The sequence below is a fragment of the Diplotaxodon limnothrissa genome, linkage group LG3 (genome assembly GCF_057381915.1).
Source record: "Diplotaxodon limnothrissa isolate DT_005_m linkage group LG3, D_limnothrissa_male_GT1.1, whole genome shotgun sequence".
Taxonomy (NCBI): domain Eukaryota; kingdom Metazoa; phylum Chordata; class Actinopteri; order Cichliformes; family Cichlidae; genus Diplotaxodon; species Diplotaxodon limnothrissa.
In genome coordinates this window covers 22,867,885-22,883,521 of record NC_140598.1, presented here as the reverse complement: position 1 = coordinate 22,883,521, position 15,637 = coordinate 22,867,885, and the positions used below count along the sequence as shown (strand labels likewise).

Here is a 15,637-nt window from a genome sequence, read left to right as displayed (position 1 = left end):
ATCTGGCTTGCATCAGTCACATGATCACATTTAACCAATGATCGCCCTTGACGGCAGAACGCGCTGGTTACGAGCCGGGAACGAGCTCACAAAAAGCACGCACATTTTTTCCGGTCCGGAGCTGTAGGAGAAACACAAGTTAACTCAGAGACACAGACTGATGCGACAAAACTATGGAGTTAAATCAGGGCCATAATGTTTGTGTAGTTGAAAGAAAAATTTGAAATCGAAAATATGTAAACTGAAAGCAAAAGTCACATTTTTAGAGTGAACTTTGAAAAAGAAAGAGTTGGATTTAATGGTTGGTTCTTTTATCTATAATTTCTCTGAGTAAACTTTATTTAAAAATTTTCAGTAATCTTTTTTTCATTATTATTATTTTTAAAAAATCTATTCAGTCTCAGATTACATTTTTTCAGATTCAGATCTTTTAAATTAATGTACAAAAAAAATTCTTCAGGTTCGGATTTTTCTTTCAGCTTCAATTTTTTTTTTCACTTTCAGATCTCTATTTTTCAGTTACAGACTTTTGGCCCTGTTTTGGCCTGGTGGGCGGCGTGGCTACACAGAAAGGGGCGGGGAATCATGAGTGACAGCAGACCGCTGCAGGCTCAAGATGGTCCATTTTTCATGTTGCCTTCAGGAAACCTGGGAATGAACATAATTTATCAAACACCTCCTGCACTGTATTATTTGATAATGTTTAGAAAACATGTCATGCATAACTGCTAAAACTCAGTTACTAAAGCTCTTTCAAGCAGTAATGTGTACAAATTACGCCGTAACATCAATTATGAGACGTTTTCCCAGCCACTACGTGAGAAGTGGTCATTTCCCATGCTCTCAAAGTAGCGCGCATTGTATCGGGTGGAGGCTGCCTGTTAACTTGTCCCTCAGTGAACGATGGCGTCGTCTTCCAACAACACTGCTGGCGCGAACAATCAGGTGAGTGTTTAAGTTTGGAACAATTACACTGCAGTCTGTGAATACTACGAATTTAAGAAGTGACTATTGTTACGGTTAATTTTTCGGCTATTCTGTTTTTTTATTTTATAACGATTTTTGCTGAAATGCTAGCTCAACAGAAACGCCTCGCTATCATTTTCGGCTGAAACTTACTTCGAAAGATAAAGTAATATTAACAATTTGATCCTTCCCCAAAAATATGGAAAACATTTTAAAAGACTCCATAACTAATCGGGCTTGGGATGCAGTCTTCATCACCTGCGCTATGGCAATGTTGCAAGACTCTCATCCATCCATTATCTGGTTCCGGGCTCCACTTCAGTAAATAGACCCAGACTACCCTCTCCCCAGCCACTTTAGCCTGCTCCTCAGGAGGAATCCTTGTTTCTTCAAACAGTGTGCTGGTCATTCTCGGTCTTGATGCTTAAATCTAATCAAATCAATCATTTGATTTGTTATTACTCGATAATGTACGCCTTTGCGATGCTACAAATTATCATGAGGGAAAAACGTGTCAAATTTTCACGGTTTTCCTACAATATACATATGCATGAGTTATAGATAAAAAGCAATAATAGTATCATGTTCTAAAGCAATAAGTAAGAGATCTTTTTCAGAAGGCCTTTTTATATATGTGTTTTTTAGAATGTGAACTACAATTCTACAGTGGAAGCCACTGCACAGAATCTTATTACTGTGCTCACTCAGAATCTTTCTCAGGGACAGCACCAGGCAGCACAGGGAGTAAGGCAGGAACGGGGACCTCCCTCTGTAGATCAAGAGATGGCAAGGTTTTAAATTAAATATGAAAATAAATTATTTAAAAAGTTTTTAACCTTTTTGGTGTGTTATAACTGTGCTGTCATTTTCATGTATTTTTCTAATTCCGTTCAGATCTTTCCCTGGTTTCTTTGGAAAAAAAAGTTTTCTTGGAAAACGAAAGATGCATAATCCAAGGATCCCTGTGACACCACCTTTTAAAGCATGGAAGCCTTTCAGTTTCTATGTATACTTGCTGAACTGTAATGCAGAAACAACACCTACCTCCTCTGAGGAATTTCAGCTTGCACAGGCAGGACTGGGTAAAAGACATCTCACAATGTCCAGGGACATGAACCATGAAGAGGTTAAAGGAATAAATATATAGATTTTCAGACTTATATGTCTCTGTAAAGATCATCAAGTCTGCAGGCATCACAATATTGATCTTCTTCTGCAGTTATTTGGACTTCTTCAAAGTGAATATCCTAAAATGCAGGGTCTGACTGGAGGATGGTTGCTCTACAAGGCTACAGGTAGGGGTAACAAATGTTTATTACATGATAGTCCCATAATTTGCACCTATGTGAACTAGATCTGGGCTCTACTTTTTTCAGGCGGTCAGGGTAAAAGGAAACTGACACTGGTCCCTCCTGATTCTGAAGGTTACACAGGGACCCTAATACGCAGCATGACAGGAAATGGGAAAAACTTGCTGTATATAGTACCTTTACAGCAAGAATTTGACCTTACTCCGTTACCTCCTGATGCAGTTGAATTTAAAAATATGCCCAAAGCACAATGCCAAACATGCAAAGTAAGTCTGCCATTGCATATTTTGGCTCTTCATGTGCAGGAGTGCACAGAGTCTGGGTCTTCAGCTGAGGACACAGAGGTACATACAGTACATCTTAGAACAATATATGCATTTATTTTAATGAAATTTCATTGCATTGAAATGGCAATAAAAAAATTGTCCCACTTTTTTTTTATCTTAATCAGCAATGTTATATGTCTATTAATTATGATAGGCATGTCAAACCGAGGTCCAAATAGTGTCCGTGCAGCCTTCTGAAGAGTACACCGACACAGAGGAATTGAATGAAGAAGTAATATCTTAATAGAAATGAGTATAGACCATTAACATAACTACAATGGAACTCTATTCAATATTTTAACTCTCATTTCTGTTTTAGAAACTTCAGTGTCCTATCTGTAACTTGAAATTTGCACCTTATTTCCTTGAAATCCATGCAAGCACATGTGGAGAAAGGTAGTTGAAAAAGCAAGGCTTTTAAAATTACATATAGGATATAACATCTTGAGAATTTCCCATTGACACACCAACTTTTTCTTTATTTTTATTAGAAGCAAAAATGTAATAGACGTGGATGAATTTGAGGAGAACATAGTAGAAGAGCACCATATGAAAAGGTAAAAAACATCACACACACAGATGACTATTAATACTCTGCACTGAATAAAGAGTGTTTATTCTTTCATTTATGGATTTTTTTAGTGTCGACGATGTGTTAGATGCGATTTGTCAAAAAGTTGATTTGGAGAAGCAGTTCAGCATCCTTATTTCAAGAACAAACATTCTGGAGAGAGGCCTTCTGCAGTGGCAACGTCAAAAAAAAAATTCACCCACTGCCATGTTGAAGGTGTCCTTCTTTGGGGAAGCAGGAATCGACACTGGTGCCCTTCGAAAAGAATTTCTCACAGGTGAACTTAAAGAGATCAATTACTTTTCCATTCGTATTATTTATGTTGAAGAAATGACCAATCCCTAAATTTTATACTTCTGTAATATATATTTTATCTTCTAAGTGAACTCTGCTCCAGTTGTGTTTTAAATATGACTATATTTCTCCCTTACTAAACTATACATCAATCATGTTTATAATTTGGGATGGACTGATATGAAAGTTCTTGGCCGAAACCAAAAATGAGAAAACCAAGGTCGAAAACCAAAACAACCAAATAGTCTTTTTTTTTTTAACCATAGCATGGCTGTGATGTGACTGTGTTATGAGCTTACTGGTTTGGTGTTGATAAAAGGTGTCAATATTATTGTCTCAAGTACACCTTTCTGTATACTATGATTTCTTTTTTGAATCATCCATCCATCCATCCATCCATTTTCTTGGCCGCTTATCCCAAGAAAATGGGGTCGTGGGGTCGTGGGGAGTGCTGGTGCCTATCTCCAGCGGTCACAGGGCGAGAGGCGGGGAACAACCTGGATGGTTGTGTGTGTGTGTGTGTGTGTATATCAGTATTGCCTCAAATGGAAAAAAATACTGTGATATGAAAAAAATCTTATTTCACCCAGCTCTAAATGAATGTTTTACATCGGATAATTCATAACTTTCTTCTCTCAATAGAAATGGTCGCCGGAATCGAGACTCGTTTCTTTGAAGGACCACCACACCAAAAAAGTCCACGCTATTCCCTTACTGACTTTGACAGTGGACTCTTCAGGCATGTTTATTTTAAAGAAAGGGAAAACTGTCATGTTTTATACTATAAGCAATACACTCATGCTGTTTGTATAAGTAGGACTGTTGGTGAGATTCTGGCCGTCAGTTTGACACAAGGAGGTCCTGCCCCTACATTTTTCAGCCAGTGGGCTTACAGTTACCTCTGCAATGGGCAGATCAACCCAACACAGCTGGATAAAAATACAGTGGCAGATTCACAGTTGCGGTTACTGATTGACCAGGTGCTGTATAACTAGTAAAAATATTGCCTTAGTACACATTGCAGCTATATAATTTCATCTGTTAAATTACTTTTAGGTGGAATCTTCAACTGAGCAGTCACTTCAGGGCCTTACTGATGAGATTTTAAACTGTGGATTCACTGGAGCCATCTCGGTTCAAAACAAGGAACCGATTGTCCGGTATGCTGTGACATGTTTTCGTTTTTCTATATGAATGTAAGAAAAATAGCATCTGAAGATGTTGTTTAATCTCTTTTTTTTGTACCCACAGAGCCATTACACTCCATGCTGTGCTTAGATTGCAGCCAATGTTGGAACAACTCAAGGAGGGTTTGCAGCTGTATGGCCTCCACCTGCTGATTAAGCAATACCCAGAAATCTGCCAGCCTCTCTTCGTCCTAGGGGGAGATGTGAAAGTGAGTACAAACGTATTTTCATTTTTGCATGTATGTATTACATACATTTACACATTTTGTTACATTACAGACACAAATATGAATCTATTTTATTTGAACTCTAAATGAAACACCTACACAAAGTGGTGTACATTAGAGAAGTGGAACAAAAATCATACATGATGCCAAATATTTATTACAAATAAATAACTGAAAAGTGTGGTGTGTGTAATTATTCAGCCCCCTTTGGTCTCAGTGTAGTCAGTTGCCCATAGACATTTCCTGATGATTGCTAAACATACAGTAAAGCCAGGGCAACAATAGAAAAACAAAACATATCTATGTGTTAGAACGGCCCAGTCAACGTCCAGATCTAAATCCAATCCAGAATCTGTGGCAAGATCTGAAAACTGCTGTTCACAAACGCTGTCTATCTAATCTGACTGAGCTGGAGCAGTTTGGCAAAGAAGAATGAGCAAGAATGTCAGTCTGTAGATGTGCAAAGCTGGTAGAAAAATACCCTAAAAGACTGGGAGCTGTAATTGAAGCAAAAGGTGTTTCTAAAAAGTATTGACTGAGGGGGCTGAATAATTACACACACCACACTTTTCAGTTATTTATTTGTAAAAAAATGTTTGGAATCATGGATGAATTTTGTTACAATTCTCAATTGTTTACCACTTTTTATTGGTCTTTTATGTTGAATTCCAATAAAATATATTCATGTTTGTGGCTATAATGTGACAAACTGTGGAAAAGTTCTAGGGCCCAATACTGCATCCCTGAAGTAATCAAGCCATTGGGTTGCTTTGCTTTCTAATATCATCATAGGTTAGTGCCGAGTTTGTCATGGCGTCCATTCACCCTCAGCTGAGTGAGAAGGGAACCTCCAAGCATCAGGTTGAGCTGGACCTGGTTAACTTCATTCAGGACTTGCTTTATGAGTCAGAAGGTAAATGGTTATTTTTGTCTAGTTTATAGTTGTCACATTCCAAAATTATATTCTAAGGTTTTTGTGAAAAAAGTTACACTTGTATCGAATTCAAATATTTAGATATTTTTTTTGTCCAAACAGTCAGGGTTCTTCAAAACGTCTTAAAATTCACTCTTATCCTAACAGAAGGTCAAGAACATGTAGCTGACGAAGATGGCCCAAGATCTATCACACCTGCCAGGTTTCTGCAATGGATCACCGGTCAAGGCCATGTTCCTCTCCTCCCCTCAGAAAAGAAGGACTTTGCTGTGGTGGTAAAATTTAATCACAATTGTGAAGCTGACTTTGGAAATCACAGCATCTGCTATCCTGTTGTGTCATCCTGTGCTAAGACCATTGTCCTGCCTGTGAAACATATGAAGTCCTATAGTCAATTCAGAATGGTTCTGCTGGAGGCTTTTCATCTTGGCCAGGAATTTAACAATGTGTAAAGCATAGCATTGTCTATCAATAGTTTTGAGGTGTAACTCAAAATGCTGCTCCTTCCATTTAATGTTCAGGAAGCACATTTCAAAGTTGGAGATTGACAGCCAGAGTTCTTTAATGAGTGGCATGAAGCACACAAAAACATACAGTTTTACTGTTGAAAAATGTGCCAGAGACAAAAAAATAGTTTGTAATGTGATGTTTTGAGCGTTCACATAAAAATTTCCTGGCAGGTTCATTTTACATGTATATCACATCAAATAAAAGTCTGAGCTATTCATGAACCTTCTCTGGGTTGAAAATTCAAAATAAAAATGTTGCTGCCTAGGAACGGTGAGTTAGTACAAAGTTAAGTACATCCAAATAAATGTCTCGGCCATGTGACTGAGAGGGCCTTGTTACATTGACAGTGTCTCTTAGTCTTGCCATGTCCTCCTCAGATAGAGGACATTCAACAGATGGAAGAATTACTCCAGGATTGCTCCCATCCAGCTCACCAATAGAGTTGACATCCAAGTAGGCATCCTCGATTTCCTGTGATGATTTAAAAAAAAAAAAAAGATATTTCAAATGACAATTCAAAAGTGTTGGGAAATTCAAGACAAACAGCTCCGTAAATATTGGAACATGGGAATTCTACTTTTGGCTCTATATGCCACGCAATGGATTTGAAATGAAACTAACACGATTGACTATAACTGTAGAGGTATTTGAACTGTTTTCATATGTGCCTTCCACTTAAGGGACCAAAAGTAATGGAACAATTGGCTTCTCTGATGTTCCATGGCCAGGGATGTGATATTCTTGTATTTAGTGAAGCAACTCCTGACAAAAACAGCAGGATAAATTTTGAAGTGTTTTGGGCAATATATCTGCTCATATTCAGCCAAATGCTTCGAAACTCATGAGGCAGCACTTGATGGTCCAGATGGACAATCACTTAAAGCATTCTGCAGAAAAAAAACAAATAGTTAAAAGAAGTGGAATGTTATGCAGTGGCCACGTCAATCACTTGACCTGAATCTGACGGAGCAGTGTTTCATTGCTGAAGACAAAATTGAAGGGCAAATGCCTCAATAATAGCTGGAAGTGAAGACAGTTGCAGTAGAGGCCTGACAGAGCATCAGCAGGTATGAAGCCCAACATCTGCTGAAGTCTCTGCGATCCAGTTTCAGTTATGATTAATGTTCTGTCTCATTACTTTTGGTAACTTAACAAATGGGGTGTACACATGCAGACTGTTGTAACTCCTACAACTTTTAACTGATTTGGATGCAAATACCCTCAACTTAAAGCTGATAGTCTGCAGTGACAGCACACAGTGGTTTTTTTTTTCAACATCTCTAAGTGCACTTTTTGAAACTTGATTAAAGAGGGATTGTATAATTTAGATTTGTTTTAGTACCTCCACTGTGTCTGGAGTATCAACTGGATTCTGGTGGAGTCCCAGTGTCCACAGTTGTTGTGGGGACAGATTCCTCTCTGTCCTTAGAGGGTGGTTATCCCAACCCTGTCTAAAGACATCCAGATCCCTCTGCAGACGTGGAAGAAATGTATGTTGGGCACAAAACATGTGGACACCATCAGTTGGATCCAGAAGGCCTTGATCCTCGAGGTTGTGAAGGGTTTCATAGTGCACGCTTGAAACAGCCATCCACACATCTCGCCACAAGCGCTTTATTCTGTTCAACATCAAAATATGGCAACGTTTTCAGAATTTTACCCAGAAATTCACTGAATTGAAAAATATATAAGAACACTTTTCTTATTTCCATGGGACATTTATACAAATACTACACATACCTTTGGTTGTGAACTAGGGCTGGGCGATATGACCCAAAATTCATATCTCGATATTTTTTAGCTGGATGGCGATATAAGATATATATCTCGATTTTTGTTTTTTAAAGCCATAAGTTAAGAACAAAAAGAGAGTTCTTAGTCACACTGTGTCCCAGATGTCACACGGGCACTTTTATTTACATACAGCGTAGATGTACATGAAGAAATTACTCAAAAATAAATTATCAGCATTTATTAAATAATCATGGTCCATAAATAAAAGAAAACAATGTTGTTTTTGTGCATAACAAAAAGCTCACAATTGTGCAGTCAAAATGTAAACTAATAGACGCTGAGCATAATAACAAAGAGACAGATTTCACAGCTGCACCACGTCTCTGAACAGGTGCCATTTGTGGTCCTTATACACACACAGTACGGTAATATTATGTTGAAGCACAGTACGTATCACTCCGCGAGGCTCCTCCTCGGTAGCCGTTATCCTCCGACAATCCATCAAGCGGTGCAGCTCCGTAGCTTAGCAAAGTCATATTAAAACATTTTTTGACAGATTGCTGAGCGCTGTGTACCACATAAAATCGGTTCGCGGTCAGTAAGCACAACCAGAATTCATACATAAGGCGCACTGTCGATTTTTGAGAAAATGAAAGGATTTTAGGCCGTGCAGCCCCTCCGGGCTGCATGTCTTTAGCGCGGTTAGCTCGCTAGCGCGGTTAGCTCGCTAACACGTTGACGCCGTCCAGCCCCACGCACGGTAACTCGCTAACGGAGATTTTCCGCTTTCATCTTGTCATTGCCTGCAGGTGAAGCTATGGGGGAGGGGGAGTTGTGTTCAGTGAAGGAGAGGCGAGGCCGAGTAACGTTGCGTAGAGACAAAAGTGGACGAAAGAGAGGCAAACCTGCGGCTCCACAAGTATAATTATAACGTAACATAGACTATATCGATATAAACGATATTGTCACATCTTATATCTCGTATGAAAATATATCGATATTTTAAAAAAACTCGATATATCGCCCAGCCCTATTGTGAACACTCTTGCCTGACAGAAAGCTTCCTCTTCCACAGCCCCGGATGGTGAACATGCATCTTGCTATTCCAACATTTTCCACCCCTTGATCCCCTCGAACTCTGAAACAAAATTAAACATCGACAGTACAATTTGTTTTAAATCTAAAAAAAACATGTCACTCTTAAAATTTATTGCAGCCCTTGTGTTTTTAACTCATTCACTGCCATTGACGTCTATAGCCGTCAATGGCAGTGAATGAGTCAATGGGTTTAACTCATTCACTGCCAATGGCTGGCAGTGAATGAGTTAATATAATTTTACTTTAGACTGGTTATTAGAAGTTTATTGTTTTGGTCATTCAACAGTGTGTAGCTCTGTATAAGCACACCTTTCAAGAACTCTAAATGTTTGAACCATTTAAACAAGTGTATGGGGATTTATAAACAACTGATCATATAGGCTACAGTTTACATATTGCATGTCAAAATAATTACACTGCTAATCAAGGGGGGGGGGGGGGGGGGGGGATCATTATCCACACTATCCACAGCAACCCCTCAATAGCAACATTGCACCCATCAGGTAAAGCATCGGCTATGTTTGCTTTGCCTTGTTGCCCATACTAGATTCTTGATGAATGTGTGTTGTTGTTATTCAGCCTGGTTCAATGTGCCCCTTTTTAACTTTGAGCACCCGCCCCTTTAAACCTCTCTGCACAGCCCTGCTCCAATGTCCTCCAACGGTGTACTCCTCAGATTTATTAATGATAGATACGGGTCATTCCCCTCGGCTTTTGCCTTTTTTAACAAGAGTTTCACTGTTTGTACTCCTCTCTCCGCCATTCCGTTTGACTGTGCATGGTGGGGGCTCGTAGTGTTGTGACAAAACTCCCACTCTTTTGCAAAGTCTTGGAATTCACGGGAGCTGAACTGTGGTCCGTTGTCTGAAATCACCGTTTCAGGAATCCCATGTCTGGCAAACTGTGACTTAAGATGAGTGATAACTGTTGCACTTCTTGTGTCTGACTTCAGCCACTCAACCTCAATGAACTTGGAATAGTAATCCACTAAGAGGAGATATTTCTGCTGGTCAAAAGTAAATAGGTCCACACCTATCTTCTGCCAGGGTCTTTCAGGAACACTATGTGGATGTAGTGGTTCTTTGTTCTGTCGTTTCTGGTGAGTACTGCACACATCACAGCAGTTCACCATCTCTGTGATACTCTGTGACATTCCAGGCCAAAAGAGTACTTCTCTCGCTCTGCGTCGGCAGCTTTCAATACCCAAGTGACCCTCGTGAATGCGCTTTAGCATTTCTGCTCTCAGTGCTGCAGGAACAATAAGCTGCTCTCCTTTGAACAGAACTCCATCCACTACTGAAATTTGTTCCCTGTAATTCCAATACACTTGGATTTCTGTTGCAGCTTGGTTTCTTGTTTCTGGCCATCCATCCAGAACTGTCTCTGTAAGTTTAGTCAGTGTCATATCATTCCTTGTTTCCTTTCTGAATTCCTCTAGTTTTGCACTTGTCACAGGTAAGTTGGAAATTACCATGTGCACCTGGTCTTCTATCTCATTATCAGATGAGCTGGTCACTGGCAAATATGCTCTGGATAATGTGTCTGCGATGTACATTTCACTTCCTGGCTTGTACTGTACTTGTACCTGATATTTTTGCAGTCTCATTAGGAGTCTCTGTATTCTTGCTGGAGCACTGCTCAACGGCTTTTTCATTATCACTTCTAGTGGTTTGTGATCTGTGATCACTTCTCTTCCATACACATGCTGATGGAAACGCTCTGCACCAAACACAATTGCCAACATCTCCTTTTCTATTTGTACATAACGCTGTTCAGTCTCTGTTAATGAGCGTGATGCATAAGCAACTGGCTTGCCCTCTTGTAGTAAGACAGCACCGAGTCCACTTTTAGAAGCATCGACAGATAGTGTTACTGGAAGCTGTACATCATAGTATCTGAGCACAGGAGCTTCAGCAAGAATTGTTTTCAATTTGTTGAATGCGTGCTGATGCTCACCTTCCCACTGCCATGCAACATCATCTCTGGTAAGGCCGCGTAATGGCTCTGTGTGTTGTGACATGTTTGGAATGAACTTTGCTAGGTATGTCACCATACCCAGAAATCGCTCCACATCTTTTTTGCACTCTGGTGTAGGCATTTTCTTTACTGCCTCTATCTTGCTCTGATCTGGTTTCAAACCATCTGCCGAGAAGATGTGGCCAAGGTATTTAATTTCCTCCAGGCCTACCTTGCATTTGTCCTTGTTCAGCTTAAATTTTTTTGCTCTTGCTCTCTCCAGCACTTGCCTCAGTCTGTCGTCATGCTGTACTTTAATTAGTCTCTCCCCAGATCAAAAGGTCATCTATGTATGTCTCGACGCCATCAATCCCCTCAAACAGCTGCCTCACCATCCTGTGGAATACTTCTGGAGCTGAATTAATTCCAAAAGGCAGGCGAAGGAATCTGTAACGACCAAAAGGTGTGTTGAATGTACAGAGACGAGAGCTGGCTTCATCCAATTTAAGTTGCCAAAATCCCGAGCTTGCGTCCAGCACAGTGAAGTATTTGGCCTTTGCCAGTCGGCTCGTTATCTCTTCAACTGTTGGCAACTGGTAGTGCTCTCTCATGACTGCTGTATTGAGATCACGTGGATCTAGGCAGACTCTCAGTCATCCAGTAGCCTTTTCCACAATGACGATTGGATTTACCCACTGGGTAGGCTCTTCAATTTTTGTAATCACCTCCATTTTTTCCATTCTGTCCAGTTCTACTTTGAGTTTTTCTCTCAAAGTGACAGGGATTTTTCTCGGTGGATGAACTTTTGGTGCCACACTATCATTAATTTGAATGGTGTGTTCTCCCTCAAGGCAACCTATCCCCTCAAACACATCAGCAAATTCTTTGAAGATGTCCATTTCATCACTTTTATTCAGTGCCATCACTCTCTTGATGAGTCCCATTTCTTCACATGTTTGAATTCCCAGAATTGGCTTGGTTTCTGATTTTACGACAATGAACTTGTCACGGTCTGGCTGGCAGACCGTGGGGATGTGGGGAAAGGAGGACCCAAAACGCAGACTCTGCGATGCAAACAGTGCTCTTTATTCACAGTGAAAAGCTGTAAACACAATAACTCCCCGTTGCTCCCTTGAACCCCGTGTGCGTGCTTCCCTCCGACGTCTGTGCTCGTGCTCCCCGCTGTTGTGTTTCCGCACACCCCGTGCGTGCTGCCTTTTTGGACCACTCTTCCTCCTGCAGGGAAACCATAGAGGCAGCCGTCAACACTAACCCTCGGCGGGCATATACGAACAACACAGACATATGCTGACACACTAACTTGGTACGATAACTCAATGATCCCGCGCCGGTGGGAGCTCCAACACTCTCCTAAGTAGCTCCCCCGACGAGCCCTGATCACCAACAGGTGTGGCAGGAACTTCAGGTGTGGCCAGTCCTTCGCAGGGCCACACCCATCAGGCCTGCAGGTGGCTGTGCTCCATCCTCCAGCCACACCCACAGATATACACACGTATACACCCACACCCTGCCTATACATACGAGTGGGACACAGACTAACACAGCATTGTGGAGAAAACACACATCACCAAATAATAATAATACTAACAACAATAACAACAGTCAAAACTGGTCACGGACCCCCGAGTCCTCCAGAGCCGGGTCCGTGACAGTACCCCCCCTCTAAGGGTCGGCTCCCGACGACCCAAAAACACAAACCAAAAACAGTACAACCAACCCAGGGCGGGCGGCGGGAGGTCCAGGACGGAGGGCAGAACCAAAACAAGCAAAAACCCCCAAAGAAAACAACCCCCCCAAGGTCACAGTCCCAGAGTCCGACCGCGCATCCCGCAGCGGAGCAACAAAAAGAAAAAACGCCACAAAACAGTCTCAGGCGGCCCATCAACATAACAAAAGAGTTCAGGGGGCCTACCTCGAGTCCAATGGTGGTGACATTGCAGGTCCGGCGGACGGCCACGGGTCCGGCAACAGCAGAAAAACGGTTTTGGGGGCCTGCCACTGCTCCAGTGGCGGCGGCACTGCTGCCCCTCCGGTGGCGAGCCCCGGGCCCAGTAGCGGCGGCGCTGCTCCCCAGGCGGCCTGCCCGGGATCCAGTGGCGGTAGCGGCGCTGCTGCTCCTCCGGCGGCCTGCCCCGGGTCCGATGGCGGCGGCGCTGCTCCCCAGGCGGCCTGCCCGGGATCCAGTGGCGGTAGCGGCGCTGCTGCTCCTCCGGCGGCCTGCCCCGGGTCCGACGGCGGCGGCGCTGCTCCCCAGGCGGCCTGCCACGGGTCCGGTGGCGCGGCGCTGCTCCTCCGGTGAGCAACAGCGAGGTGTGGCACACGGTTCATGACGCGCTGGTCACTGACGTGGATGCAGAGGACGTGGATGGCGTGGATGACGTGGAGGCCGCGCCAGACGTGGAGGTCCCTCCGGTTCGCTGACCTCCGGCTCCAGCTGAGCGGGTCCCTCCTCGGCTGCTGGCAGCGAGAGCTCCTCCTCGGCTGCTGGCAGCGAGAGCTCCACCTCGGCTGGCAGCGAGAGCTCCCCCGGCTCGCCGAGCTCCTCCTCGGCTGGCAGCGCCGGTTGTTCCTTCCGCTCGCCGAGCTCCTCTGCTGGTGGTTCGCTGAGCTGCTCCTGCTCGCTGAGCTGCTCCTGCTCGCTGAGCTCCTCCGGCTCGCTGGGCTCCTCCGGCTCGCTGAGCTCCTCCCGCCCGCTGAGCTCCGGCCCCGGCTCGCAGGGCTCCACAGCTGGCGGTGTGGGCTCCTCCCGCTCTCCGAGCACCCTGAGCACCTCCGGATGCGCTACAGCTACTGACGGTCGATCTGGAGGTGAAGATGGTGATGCGGTGTCTGCAGGTGGGGAAGGTGAAGGTAGAGTAGGTGATGCAGATGGCGAAGCCGAGAGTGCTGCGGTCGCTGCAGTCTGATGGGACTCTGGTGGAGAAGTAGCTGCAGAGGGCAGAGGTGATGATGGTGCAGCAGCTACTCCCGGTGGACTGGACAGCGATGCAGGGACAGACGAGTGAAATGATGGCAGAGGTGGTCCAGCAGGCATATCGACCTCCAACTGAGGATGAAGGTGAGAGGCTGACCGGACTGAAGACTCAGTCACCAGCTGGGCAGCAGACTCCGTTACTAGCTGGGCAGCGGACTGAGTTGAGGGTGATATGGCTATTATGAGGGGTGGAGAGGATGAGAATGTTACAGCTGGCTCAACAAATTCCAGGGGTCCAGAGGCAACTGAGGCCTCCAGTTCGGCCTCTGGGGAAGCCCTGGGGAGAACCTCTGTCTCCATAAGGCCAGACTGAGCCAAAAAGTCATCTGGGTCTGTATGCTCTGAACACCCTAGCTCCCAGCCTACAGTCTCAGAGTGAACATCTTCTGAGTCTTTGGAGGTAAAGCAAACAGTTTCTGACCCCACCGACTCTGAGCTAACTACCTCAGGGCTGTCTATGCAAAATTCTGCCCCAGCATTAGCACTCAGGCCACATTCGTCCGTCGGTGGTCCAAAATTCCCCACTGGGAGTTCAGTTACACCTCTAACAGTTTCTCCATTGTTAATCGCCGTAGTGGCTATAGTCTCTATGTCCATGTTCACAGGAAGGGAATTTACGACACCGGCAGAGTCCATTTTACTCACTGTGGCGTCCAGAGCCGCTGGTCCTGAGTCTTCGACCAGCACAGGAGTGAGTGTAGAGGTGGCTGAACGCTGCTTGCGAGGACGCCTTCTCCTCCGTGAAGGCGGGGCCGGGTGTAAGGAAACAGTCCTCTGCTGTTCATCTGTGTTTTGATTTTCAATGACAGGATTAATAGAAACAAATGAGTCTGGTTTACTCACTGCGGTAATGAGTGCTGTCGGTCCGTCGCCAGCTGACTGGACTGAAACCGCAGGAGTGGGTTGAGGTGTAATGGGGTGATGATGGCGAGTGCGACATCCCTTCAGTAAAGGAGGATCAAACAATTGTGCCGCAAGCATCGACGGGAAAGTCCTCCGCCGATGCGCGAAAAACCAAGCGGCTAGAGTTTCTAGGTGAGCAGCCGAACCTTCCTTGCTCGGACCGCCCAAGCCGAATAAATCAAAACTAGAGCTCTCTCGTAAAATAGTGACCAATAGCTTAAGGTTGTTAATGTCCAAAAAGTTCATGGTGAAGGTAGTTGATGAGAGATAATTGTCAAAGAACACTACCTGTATATGTCTCTTGTGTGGGTCTACAGCCTGGATTACGCTCCGGCAGTAATCCCATAGCTGCGCGAGCGATCTCTCCTCCGTGGCAACTCCTGAGTTTGCTGGGTCCATGGTGTATGGCGGGATCATTCTGTCACGGTCTGGCTGGCAGACCGTGGGGATGTGGGGAAAGGAGGACCCAAAACGCAGACTCTGCGATGCAAACAGTGCTCTTTATTCACAGTGAAAAGCTGTAAACACAATAACTCCCCGTTGCTCCCTTGAACCCCGTGTGCGTGCTTCCCTCCGACGTCTGTGCTCATGCTCGTGCTCCCCGCTGTTGTGTTTCCGCACACCCC

General features: G+C 44.0%; 2 protein-coding genes and 1 pseudogene across 2 annotated transcripts; 1 reads left to right on the top strand and 2 right to left on the bottom strand.

Moving 5' to 3' along the window:
- The first annotated feature begins 1,699 nt into the window (after positions 1-1,699).
- Positions 1,700-6,291, top strand: LOC146634990 (uncharacterized). The gene is made up of 13 exons (XM_085350493.1): positions 1,700-1,757; positions 1,861-2,092; positions 2,186-2,261; positions 2,343-2,620; positions 2,757-2,834; positions 2,922-2,998; positions 3,094-3,159; positions 3,245-3,450; positions 4,110-4,447; positions 4,524-4,627; positions 4,719-4,863; positions 5,674-5,794; positions 5,963-6,291. The coding sequence occupies exons 1-13, from the start codon at positions 1,750-1,752 to the stop codon at positions 6,265-6,267; spliced, it is 2,034 nt and encodes a 677-aa protein (XP_085206619.1). The 5' UTR covers positions 1,700-1,749; the 3' UTR covers positions 6,268-6,291.
- Positions 6,292-6,586: 295 nt separating this feature from the next.
- On the bottom strand, positions 6,587-11,127 carry LOC146634989 (uncharacterized). Its single transcript, XM_085350004.1, has 4 exons — positions 11,114-11,127; positions 9,089-9,197; positions 7,668-7,946; positions 6,587-6,796 (listed from the first exon to the last, which is right to left on the bottom strand). The coding sequence occupies exons 1-4, from the start codon at positions 11,125-11,127 to the stop codon at positions 6,587-6,589; spliced, it is 612 nt and encodes a 203-aa protein (XP_085206130.1).
- A 2,331-nt stretch (positions 11,128-13,458) lies between these two features.
- Positions 13,459-15,428, bottom strand: LOC146634988 (uncharacterized; annotated as a pseudogene).
- Positions 15,429-15,637: the final 209 nt, after the last annotated feature.